This window comes from Haliotis rufescens, unplaced genomic scaffold (genome assembly GCF_023055435.1).
Source record: "Haliotis rufescens isolate VD_foot unplaced genomic scaffold, xgHalRufe1.0.p SCAF_1, whole genome shotgun sequence".
NCBI classification, from domain to species: domain Eukaryota; kingdom Metazoa; phylum Mollusca; class Gastropoda; order Lepetellida; family Haliotidae; genus Haliotis; species Haliotis rufescens.
This window is the reverse complement of record NW_025963779.1, coordinates 37,224,266-37,236,719: the sequence shown is the minus strand read 5'-3', so window position 1 is coordinate 37,236,719 and position 12,454 is coordinate 37,224,266. Positions and strand designations below refer to the sequence as shown.

General features: G+C 46.2%; 1 protein-coding gene across 1 annotated transcript in view; it reads left to right on the top strand.

The window, feature by feature from the left end:
* LOC124135708 overlaps nucleotides 1-9,955 on the top strand; it is a 34,148-nt gene extending 24,193 nt beyond the window's left edge. The window contains exons 13-17 of the mRNA XM_048395937.1: nucleotides 734-1,136; nucleotides 4,444-4,562; nucleotides 7,180-7,337; nucleotides 7,637-7,716; nucleotides 9,378-9,955. Coding sequence (XP_048251894.1) covers nucleotides 734-1,136; nucleotides 4,444-4,562; nucleotides 7,180-7,337; nucleotides 7,637-7,716; nucleotides 9,378-9,413 — 796 coding nt within the window. The 3' untranslated portion in view covers nucleotides 9,414-9,955. The remainder of the gene's footprint in view (nucleotides 1-733; nucleotides 1,137-4,443; nucleotides 4,563-7,179; nucleotides 7,338-7,636; nucleotides 7,717-9,377) is intronic.
* Nucleotides 9,956-12,454: the final 2,499 nt, after the last annotated feature.

Sequence of the window (12,454 nt, the reverse complement as noted above, 5' to 3'; positions counted from 1 at the left end):
CTAACAGGATCAGGTGGTCATGCTTGTTGACTTAGATTTTGCATGTACCTCGTATCCCAGTTGAGCAGACAGAGGTTCTTGATATAACTCATTGGATTTTCTGGTACAGAGTCGTTTATTTACAGACCACCGTCATATTGCTGAAATATTGAATACAACGTTAAAACAATACACAAACAAAACATTAAGGTGGACTGAGTTCTGGCATGAAGTGTTATTTGATTGACACACTCAGGCGCAGTGTTCACTTGGCATTACACCGCCGACACAAGCTAATTTGCACAGCACGTGACAGGACTTTTCTTTTGTTAGTAAAGAAACACGCTGATACGGAAGTTGGAGAAGTCAATGCTATTGAGGTCTTTTAGTTTGTTTAACAGATTGTTTTGCATATTACAATATCCTGCTGAAACTGTTACAGTGCAGAGTGTAACAATATTTCTTTAAACATCAAAGTTACGATATTGCTTGATATCCAAAGGAATTTGATGTTAGCACATGGAATCATACAACCTTTGTACAACTAAGTTTATACACTGAAAGGGAGAAAACATTCATGTTTGTGAATGGACTGAGTAAGTCCTGCTGGCTTGTGGCAGAGATTCTAGCTTGACAATAAGGAACTCAGATGCGAGAGAATATTGATGTTATGTTTTGAGACATTAGGTAGTTTGTCATAAATTACTTGATAATATGTCTCTCAACCTTACTTTTATCAGTGTTGTAATTACAGCCCAAAAGCGTACGTGTTGTTGCCAAATCTAGACAAGGCTGAGGCTGCCATCCGAGAAATGAACCAGTTCGATTACCTGGGTCGGCCATTGTTGCTGGACATTCCCCGATCCACCCCTCAGGTGAGGGAGAAACTGATGGCACGCAACTGCTTCGCAGGGGGCCGGCCAGTCTCCATGACCCGCAGCCAAGTGTTGGACGGAGTCAGTGACTCCTTGGACTATTCAAGTGAGGATGTGTCGTCTGAGTCTGAACAGAGTATATATGAAGTGTTGGAGCTGTACTCCCACATACTGTTAAAGATGAAGGTGAAGAGGAATGCGCTGAAGCAGGGCAGCCACATCAAGGTGCTGGTGACAGCCGCTGAGGAGGAAACTTTCTTCTGGGGACAGGTGGTCAGTGAGGTAAGGGATAATGGAGACCTGGGGCAGGTGGTCAGTGAGTTTAGGGAAGATGGAGACCTGGGTCAGATGGTCAGTGAGGTAAGGGAAGATGGAGACCTGGGGCAGGTGGTCAGTGAGATAGGGGAAGATGGAGACCTGGGGCAGGTGGTCAGTGAGGTATGGGAAGATGGAGACCTGGGGCAGGTGGTCAGTGAGGTTAGGGAAGATGGAGACCTGGGTCAGGTGGTCAGTGAGGTAAGGGAAGATGGAGACCTGGGGCAGGTGGTCAGTTAGGTTAGGGAAGATGGAGACCTGGTGCAGGTGGTCAGTGAGGTAAGGGAAGATGGAGACCTGGGTCAGATGGTCAGTGAGGTAAGGAAGATGGAGACCTGGGTCAGGTGGTCAGTGAGGTAAGGGAAGATGGAGACCTGGGGTAGGTGGTCAGTGAGGTAAGGGAAGATGGAGACCTGGGGCAGGTGGTCAGTGAGATATGGGAAGATGGAGACCTGGGTCAGATGGTCAGTGAGATAAGGGGAGATGGAGACCTGGGGCAGGTGGTCAGTGAGGTATGGGAAGATGGAGACCTGGGGCAGGTGGTGAGTGAGGTAAGGGAAGATGGAGACCTGGGTCAGATGGTCAGTGAGGTAAGGGAAGATGGAGACCTGGGGGCAGGTGGTCAGTGAGGTAAGGGAAGATGGAGACCTGGGTCAGATGGTCAGTGAGGTAAGGGAAGATGGAGACCTGGGGCAGGTGGTCAGTGAGGTAAGGGAAGATGGAGACCTGGGGCAGGTGGTCAGTGAGGTATGGGAAGATGGAGACCTGGGGCAGGTGGTGAGTGAGGTAAGGGAAGATGGAGACCTGGGTCAGATGGTGAGTGAGGTTCGTGAAGATGGAGACCTGGGGGCAGGTGGTCAGTGAGGTAAGGGAAGATGGAGACCTGGGGCAGATGGTCAGTGAGGTAAGGGAAGATGGAGACCTGGGTCAGGTGGTCAGTGAGGTTAGGGAAGATGGAGACCTGGGTCAGGTGGTCAGTGAGGTAAGGGAAGATGGAGACCTGGGGCAGGTGGTCAGTGAGGTATGGGAAGATGGAGACCTGGGGCAGGTGGTCAGTGAGGTAAGGGAAGATGGAGACCTGGGTCAGGTGGTCAGTGAGGTAAGGGAAGATGGAGACCTGGGGCAGGTGGTCAGTGAGGTAAGGGAAGATGGAGACCTGGGTCAGGTGGTCAGTGAGGTTAGGGAAGATGGAGACCTGGGTCAGGTGGTCAGTGAGGTAAGGGAAGATGGAGACCTGGGGCAGGTGGTCAGTGAGGTATGGGAAGATGGAGACCTGGGGCAGGTGGTGAGTGAGGTAAGGGAAGATGGAGACCTGGGTCAGATGGTCAGTGAGGTAAGGGAAGATGGAGACCTGGGGGCAGGTGGTCAGTGAGGTAAGGGAAGATGGAGACCTGGGTCAGATGGTCAGTGAGGTAAGGGAAGATGGAGACCTGGGGCAGGTGGTCAGTGAGGTAAGGGAAGATGGAGACCTGGGGCAGGTGGTCAGTGAGGTATGGGAAGATGGAGACCTGGGGCAGGTGGTGAGTGAGGTAAGGGAAGATGGAGACCTGGGTCAGATGGTGAGTGAGGTTCGTGAAGATGGAGACCTGGGGGCAGGTGGTCAGTGAGGTAAGGGAAGATGGAGACCTGGGGCAGGTGGTCAGTGAGGTAAGGGAAGATGGAGACCTGGGTCAGGTGGTCAGTGAGGTTAGGGAAGATGGAGACCTGGGGCAGGTGGTCAGTGAGATAAGGGAAGAGGGAGACCTAGGTCAGGTGGTCAGTGAGTTTAGGGAAGAGGGAGACCTGGGGGCAGGTGGTCAGTGAGTTTAGGGAAGAGGGAGACCTGGGGGCAGGTGGTCAGTGAGGTAAGGGAAGATGGAGACCTGGGGGCAGGTGGTCAGTGAGGTTAGGGAAGATGGAGACCTGGGGGCAGGTGGTCAGTGAGGTAAGGGAAGATGGAGACCTGGGGCAGGTGGTCAGTGAGGTAAGGGAAGATGGAGACCTGGGGCAGATGGTCAGTGAGATATGGGAAGAGGGAGACCTAGGTCAGGTGGTCAGTGAGTTTAGGGAAGAGGGAGACCTGGGGGCAGGTGGTCAGTGAGTTTAGGGAAGATGGAGACCTGGGGGCAGGTGGTCAGTGTGATATGGGAAGATGGAGACCTGGGTCAGGTGGTCAGTGAGATAAGGGAAGAGGGAGACCTAGGTCAGGTGGTCAGTGAGTTTAGGGAAGAGTGAGACCTGGGGGCAGGTGGTCAGTGAGTTTAGGGAAGATGGAGACCTGGGGCAGATGGTCAGTGAGATAAGGGAAGAGGGAGACCTAGGTCAGGTGGTCAGTGAGTTTAGGGAAGATGGAGACCCTGGGGCAGGTGGTCAGTGAGTTTAGGGAAGAGGGAGACCTGGGGGCAGGTGGTCAGTGAGGTAAGGGAAGATGGAGACCTGGGGGCAGGTGGTCAGTGAGGTTAGGGAAGATGGAGACCTGGGGGCAGGTGGTCAGTGAGGTAAGGGAAGATGGAGACCTGGGTCAGATGGTCAGTGAGATAAGGGAAGATGGTGACCTGGGGCAGGTGGTCAGTGAGATAGGGGAAGATGGAGACCTGGGTCAGGTGGTCAGTGAGGTAAGGGAAGATGGTGACCTGGGGCAGGTGGTCAGTGAGATAGGGGAAGATGGAGACCTGGGGCAGGTGGTCAGTGAGATAGGGGAAGAGGGAGACCTGGGTCAGATGGTCAGTGAGATAAGGGAAGATGGAGACCTGGGTCAGATGGTCAGTGAGATAAGGGAAGATGGAGACCTGGGGCAGGTGGTCAGTGAGGTAAGGGAAGATGGAGACTTGGGTCAGATGGTCAGTGAGATAAGGGAAGATGGAGACCTGGGGCAGGTGGTGAGTGAGATAAGGGAAGATGGAGACCTGGGGCAGGTGGTCAGTGAGGTTAGGGAAGATGGAGACCTGAGGCAGGTGGTCAGTGAGTTTAGGGAAGATGGAGACCTGGGTCAGGTGGTAAGTGAGGTAGGGGAAGATGGAGACCTGGGGGCAGGTGGTCAGCGAGATATGGGAAGGTGGTGACCTGGGTTTCAGAAATTGACTGCTTCCAATAAATTGCAGGATGCCTATTTTATTGAGTTAGGGTCTGCTGAGATATTTTCATGCTCTTGTTGTGTCATATTATAGAGAGAAATAGTGTTGGTTTAAAATGGTTCTGAAGATGCACCTGCAATAAGCGGATATTTGTTCAGTGTGCATCAAAGTTTATTTGAATTCAACCTGCAACTTGATATTTACGTATTTTCTTATTTGAGATGGAGAACCTGAAGGCCTTGAAGCGACTGATCCTTGACTTGCAAGATACAGATAACCATCTGGCCAGAACGAAGGGCCTTGGGCGATGTGCTGCAGTGTATGAAGGGGAGTGGCACAGGTGGGTTCTCACTGCAGTGTATGAAGGGGAGTGATACAGGTGGGTTCTCACTGCAGTGTATGAAGGGGAGTGATACAGGTGGGTTCTCACTGCAGTGTATGAAGGGGAGAGGCACAGGTGTGTTCTCACTGCAGTGTATGAAGGGTAGTGATACAGGTGGTTCTCAGTGCAGTGTAAGAAGGGGAGTGATACAGGTGGGTTCTCACTGCAGTGTATGAAGGGGATAGGCACAGGTGGGTTCTCACTGCAGTGTATGAAGGGGAGTGATACAGGTGGGTCCTCAGTGCAGTGTATGAAGGGGAGTGATACAGGTGGGTCCTCAGTGCAGTGTATGAAGGGGAGAGGCACAGGTGGTTCTCAGTGCAGTGTATGAAGGGGAGTGATACAGGTGGGTTCTCACTGCAGTGTATGAAGGGGATAGGCACAGGTGGGTTCTCACTGCAGTGTATGAAGGCGAGTGATACAGGTGGGTTCTCACTGCATTGTATGAAGGGGAGTGATACAGGTGGTTTTCACTGCAGTGTATGAAGGGGAGTGATACAGGTGGGTTCTCACTGCAGTGTATGAAGGGGAGTGATACAGGTGGGTTCTCAGTGCAGTGTATGAAGGGGAGTGATACAGGTGGTTCTCACTGCAGTGTATGAAGGGGAGTGATACAGGTGGGTTCTCACTGCAGTGTATAAAGGGGAGTGATACAGGTGGGTTCTCACTGCAGTGTATGAAGGGGAGAGGCACAGGTGGGTTCTCACTGCAGTGTATGAAGGGGAGTGATACAGGTGGTTCTCACTGCAGTGTATGAAGGGGAGTGATACAGGTGGTTCTCACTGCAGTGTATGAAGGGGAGAGGCACAGGTGGTTCTCACTGCAGTGTATGAAGGGGAGTGATACAGGTGGGTCCTCAGTGCAGTGTATGAAGGGTAGTGATACAGGTGGTTCTCAGTGCAGTGTATGAAGGGGATAGGCACAGGTGGGTTCTCACTGCAGTGTATGAAGGGGAGTGATACAGGTGGGTCCTCAGTGCAGTGTATGAAGGGGAGTGATACAGGTGGGTTCTCACTGCAGTGTATGAAGGGGATAGGCACAGGTGGGTTCTCACTGCAGTGTATGAAGGGGAGTGATACAGGTGGGTTCTCACTGCATTGTATGAAGGGGATAGGCACAGGTGGGTTCTCACTGCAGTGTATGAAGGGGAGTGATACAGGTGGGTTCTCACTGCAGTGTATGAAGGGGATAGGCACAGGTGGGTTCTCACTGCAGTGTATGAAGGGGAGTGATACAGGTGGGTTCTCACTGCAGTGTATGAAGGGGAGAGGCACAGGTGGTTCTCACTGCAGTGTATGAAGGGGAGTGATACAGGTGTGTTCTCACTGCAGTGTATGAAGGGGAGTGATACAGGTGGTTCTCACTGCAGTGTATGAAGGGGAGAGGCACAGGTGGTTCTCACTGCAGTGTATGAAGGGGAGTGATACAGGTGGGTCCTCAGTGCAGTGTATGAAGGGGAGTGATACAGGTGGTTCTCAGTGCAGTGTATGAAGGGGATAGGCACAGGTGGGTTCTCACTGCAGTGTATGAAGGGGAGTGATACAGGTGGGTTCTCACTGCAGTGTATGAAGGGGAGTGATACAGGTGGGTTCTCACTGCAGTGTATGAAGGGGAGAGGCACAGGTGGGTTCTCACTGCAGTGTATGAAGGGGAGTGATACAGGTGGGTTCTCAGTGCAGTGTATGCAGGGGAGAGGCACAGGTGGGTTCTCACTGCAGTGTATGAAGGGGAGTGATACAGGTGGGTTCTCACTGCAGTGTATGAAGGGGAGAGGCACAGGTGGTTCTCACTGCAGTGTATGAAGGGGAGTGATACAGGTGGGTCCTCAGTGCAGTGTATGCAGGGGAGAGGCACAGGTGGGTTCTCACTGCAGTGTATGAAGGGGAGTGATCCAGGTGGGTCCTCAGTGCAGTGTATGCAGGGGAGAGGCACAGGTGGGTTCTCACTGCAGTGTATGAAGGGGAGTGATACAGGTGGGTTCTCACTGCAGTGTATGAAGGGGAGTGATACAGGTGGGTTCTCACTGCAGTGTATGCAGGGGAGTGATACAGGTGGGTTCTCACTGCAGTGTATGAAGGGGAGTGATACAGGTGGGTTCTCACTGCAGTGTATGAAGGGGAGTGATACAGGTGGGTTCTCACTGCAGTGTATGAAGGGGAGTGATACAGGTGGGTTCTCACTGCAGTGTATGAAGGGGAGAGGCACAGGTGGGTTCTCACTGCATTGTATGAAGGGGAGTGATACAGGTGGGTTCTCACTGCAGTGTATGAAGGGGAGTGGCACAAGTGGATTCTGTCTGTAGGGTATGAAGGGGAGTGGCACAAGTGGATTCTGTCTGTAGGGTATGAAGGGGAGTGGCACAAGTGGATTCTGTCTGTAGGGTATGAAGGGGAGTGGCACAGGTGGCTTCTGGCTGACTGATTGTATGAAGAATTCTGACTGACCATTTTAGTTGTATGAATGGGAGGGCACAGGTATGTTCCATAGGACCATCTTAATGGTACAAAGAATTCTGACTGAAAGTCATCATCAACAGCTGTGAAATTCCTTTCACTCAGGCCTGAATTTGTTTCAGAGCCTGGGTTCTGAAAACCTCTCTCCGACAGAATGAGAAGATGAAGGTGTTTTTCGTTGACTATGGGAACATCGAGCGTGTGCAACCATATGAGACTTGCGTGGTACCCCCCAAGTTTTGGGAACTCCCTCCCATGGCCCGACCATTCACTATTACAGGTAGGACAGCTGTAGCATGCATGAAAGTGTAACCTTGGGGGAACCCAAAGGTAAGAATTGGTCATGGGTACATCATGCTTGTCCTATGAGGATTGGCTCTGTGAACTGAAAGAATATGATAGATAAGAGATGTTGAGGGGGATGTAATCAAGAGTTCATCTGATACGTTGTCCTTGGCCTCTATTATTCCAGTCATATTGTCATTTGAGGTTTTACAAATGACATTGCAGTTAACATGGGAAGTAGAAAATGCATATTTATGTGTAAATATTTTGGAATAGTGAGTTTGTGTGTTTCAGGTGCGGGGTTCCCAGACCTCGGCGCCCTGGAGTCATCTGTTGTTGACTGTCAAGTGACGAAGACAGCCCCTGTTGCTAATGTAAGTTATGTTTGAGGCAGCTGTGTCACATGATTATACCAGCAGCTGGTAGTGTCCCTTATCACACTTACCACCAGCTTCTTGTATCTCTTATCACATATACCAGCAGCTGCTAGTATCCCTTATCACATATATCACAGCTTCTAGTATCCCTTATTTATTTGATATACCACCAGCTGGTAGTATCCCTTATCACACATACCACCAATTTCTAGTATCTCTTATATCATATACATGAACCACCATCTGCTGGTATCCCTTATTTATCACATATACCACCCGCTGCTAGTATCCCTTATCACATATACCACCAGCTGCTACTATCCCTTATTACATATACCACCAGCAGCTACTATCCCTTATCACATATACCACCAGATTCTAGTATCCCTTATCACATATACCACCAGCTGCTACTATCCCTTATTACATATACCACCAGCTTCTAGTATCCCTTATCACATATACCAGCAGCTGCTAGTATCCCTTATCACATATACCACCAGCTGCTACTATCCCTTATCACATATACCACCAGCTTCTAGTGTCTCTTAGTCAAGAAATGCCATGTTATGATGTATTTGATGTATTTATATGGACAATTTACATGTGAAAGGCTTAATTTAAAAGATCTGAAAATTGAGACCTTGTTTCAACTAATCAGAATCATTCTTTAAGGTCATGGTAGAATTGAGAACAACAAACCCACTAGCAATATACAAAAAATAAAATATGTTATAATTAAGACCTGTTGGAAATTTAGCTTAAAAACTTCCATCCCCACTTATTAACTTCTTTTCTACCTACTTGACATTTTGAGGATCAAAAGTATACTTGAAATTGCAAATTTTAAGAATATATTTTGAGCCCATTGACTTGAATTTTTGGGCCAAAAATCCATAAACAAAAGAAAACACAAAACAGTCTGGTCGTAAACATGTCAACTATGGTGGGGTGAAGTGAAATGGGGTTTAACCTTGTGACCAAGATTATTGCACTTATGTAGCGATGTGCATGCATGTGTGTGTGTGTGGCTGCTCATACTAGTCCGGACTGACTCCAATTTTATAGTGCTAGCCCACTGAGATGCAGTAGTTTAACATGAAAAACCCACACAGACATAGTATACTGACTCGGAGCCAGCCAGGCCCATTTCTGGTGTCCCCCGCCGTGATATTGCTGGAATATTGCTAAAAGCGGCATAAAACCATACTCACTCACTCACTCACTCACTCACTGAGCCAGCCAGTACTTGTTTCAGACACTAATGCCGAGCGCCAGACAGGGTAACAAGTACCATATTTTAATTTCTTTTGGTATGATGCAACTGGGGATTGAACCCCAGACCTTCTGCTCTCTGGGCGGATGCTCTACCACTAGACCATGGAAACGGTCGTTAACTATGAAAGTGATGTTTGTGTGCTGCATCTTGTGTGCAACTCAGATGATACCAACTGCATGATGTGGCTGATACTGTATTTTCTTCCTCTTTCAAACATGATTAATGATGGCAACTTAACCTTACCAGTACCTGCAAGGGCCACTCATGCCTGTGTTCAGTTTGGAGTGTTTGTCACTGAATGAGAACAGAAAAGGAAGGTTCCTGGAATAAAAGAAAACTACTGAAAGTGGTAGTGAAGCTTGTGTTTCTCTTGTTTCAGGCTATGCTGACTGAAGTGGACATAGAGCAGACATGAGGTTGGACCTCCCACCAAACTTGATCATCCATACTTCAGTGATCATAACATCACCATATGTCACTGGGGTTCATAATTTGATAATAAGTTGATATCTAGATACACATATGTTAAACATTTCTAGATATTGACATACTTCATGAGTCTTTGTTTATGTGGTCAGTACCATGTTTAGTACAATATCGATTTGCTAAGATTCAAGCAGCTCAAGAAGTTAGTTTGATGATAAAGCATGTGACTGCTACAGGTAATATATTGGTCTCAAGAAGAAGACACTGCAAGTCAGTTTACTGGGAGATCCTAGCTATTGACATTGAGTTCCTATGGCAAGCAGATATATTCACCTCGGATACAACAACAGCCATCAACACAGCCATCAAGTGTTTGGCCATGCTGTGATGACCTGCTCCAGTGGAGATACTGTGTTCCTCTAAAGAGTTGCAAATTAACCTGAGTTTGTTTTTGTTGATATGATTCATAGCTTATTTTATGACAGCTTTATGATGGGATGGGTTTTTTATATCTGATTTTTAATGGGGCCTGACACTTCTTTAACTGGGGCTGAAGCAGTACAGACAGTGATGACATACCTTGATGTCGGGTCAGCCAGACAATAAGCTTCACTATATGCACAACCAGACAATATTCTAGACATTGATATGCAACAAACTCCTAATGTTTTAACGACAAATGATTGGTTGACCAGTGATGTTTACATCCAAGCATATATTTTTTAAATATTTTATTCATTTTTATACAGCAGTCCATACATTTATACTACTCAACATTTGATAAGGATATCCTGAGTGTGCAGGCTGGTAGTACACCAGTTGCCATCCTCTAGTTAATACATAACATGAAATAGCCCTGTATCCTTCTCACATGTTCAGTAGTACTGTAAATCTGGAAAGTTTTGTGCCATGAAGTTACTGCGAGTGGCTGACTGACACTAGCCTTAACTGAGTCTGGAAAGTTGTGCAATGTCCTCTTAAGATTACCAAATATCAAAGCTACTGTCGCAGGTGTTATAGTTGATAAGAAGGAAGTGGCATGAGGAAATGGTAACTCAGCACCAGTCAGTGATTTTTAAGCTATAGATGCATGTGTTGTAGTTGACAAGGGAGGTTGGAAGTTGTGAAACGGTAGATTTCCTTAATTGGAAACGTTGCAAGGTGTTAAAAGCTACTGGTCAGGAGTTTCAAACAAACAAAATTACTGCTTTATTTTCTCATTTTAATATTGATTTCTGACAACATAAAATGTGATACCATGTCAGTACCAATCTTTAAGGAGTTTTTTATTTCTAGCCTAAACCAAAGAGAATGAAGATTTTGTCATCCTGTTTCTATTTTTCTTGATTCTTTGAATCCTGGTAATTCTGAGTCAAACTTCCCATTGTACTGGGTATTATAAAAACCCAGTGATTAGGTTTATAATAAAATGTTGGTGTCAATTTCATAACAGTACCCATATTTTTTCTTAGTATTCTGATAAATATTTGTATTGAGGAGAATGACTTGATTATGTTCATAAAGAGAGAGACTTGTAACCGAGACACCTTCAAAGAATGTCGCTGACAGCAATGTCTTGGTCTGTGTTTCTTCATCCTAGTCTCTGGTTGAACAATCTCTGGGCATTATTGTATGGGTAAAACCATGAGCCGATCTTTTACACTCGGTGAACAAACTCTTGTTTCACTGATCTTGTCATAATGATTCTTGGATGGGATATAATCTGGTTTTCCCACAAGATTTCAAGGAGAAGTGACTGACAATGGTGAGAAGAAGATGGATAATTCTTTGTGATCCTGGAGTCTGTAATAGACTTACGAACTGATTGATGGTCACATTTTCTGAAACTAAAAAATAAATCCTTTATATATGAGTGAAAGTATTATTTACCATCTTAAAAAACAAAACATATCAGTACTGTATAGAGGGATTGTACTTTTCTAAAAACATTTAAACACTGTATAATTCATGTATGTAAACAAGAATTCATGAAGTAAATATGTTGGCAAGTTGCTCATTCGAGGGAGATAACTCCTTTGTACTTCTTTCTGTCATCTGACTGTGAACTGGTCAAGGCACAATGTTTTAAATCTTTCTCACAACATCATCCAAGATGTTGTTTTAAATATTGTTTGTACTAAAAGACTGTTAACTGTACATCAATCAAAATAGCACTAGTTATGAACTTTTGTTATACATAAGCTTAGAACAATATTTAGCATGATCTTACAATGCAGACCCTATAACTATCAGGTGTTGATTTGCTATATGAAAGTGCTTTTGTTATATATTTTGCAAGCAGTGATCAACTGAATTTAGTTCTTCATTCCAGTGTGCAAATATGTTTTATCTTTGTTTACTTAAAAGATCATTTAAAATTAGTGTTCTGGGCCAATTTGCACAAAGGAATGTTTGTACAGAGACTGTTGTGATCAATAGTCACAGCACTGTCCGCAAGTGGGCCCTCCTCTCAGTGAACCTAGTTTCTATTTTCTTGATGCTGTTTCAATGATTTCTTGTGTTTCCAAACTGCCTCTTGTTTCTGCAGAGGTGTAATCCCCTGAGTCCAGCATCCACAAGCTTCACACACATCTTCAGGCTTGGTGATAGATGGAATGTCATGCTGGCTCAGTGTTGTTGAAATTAATGTTGTTCATTTCTCAGTGTTTTGAATGTACATATTCCTATTGCAATTGGCAGTAAGTTCTGTCTTCTTCTTTGTGTTATTGAAAAAACATATGGTATGTTATAAAAGTTATGACACTGTTTTGCATGCAAGCCTGCTATACTGTAGACAACATTGAGCGTTTAAACTCTTGTGTATTTGTTGTGGACCAGAATGGTATGATCTGAACAATAATAAGATGAAGTTATGGCGAACAGGTCTGTATTTTGGCCAATTCTTTCTTAATGTCTTTTCTGTGTGTTCAACCATCAATATGTTCAGAGTCCGATATGATGTCTCTGTATGCCGGAATTGTCTTCTTCTTTTGGCATGTCCTCCACACTGTGGCATAGATACAATACGAA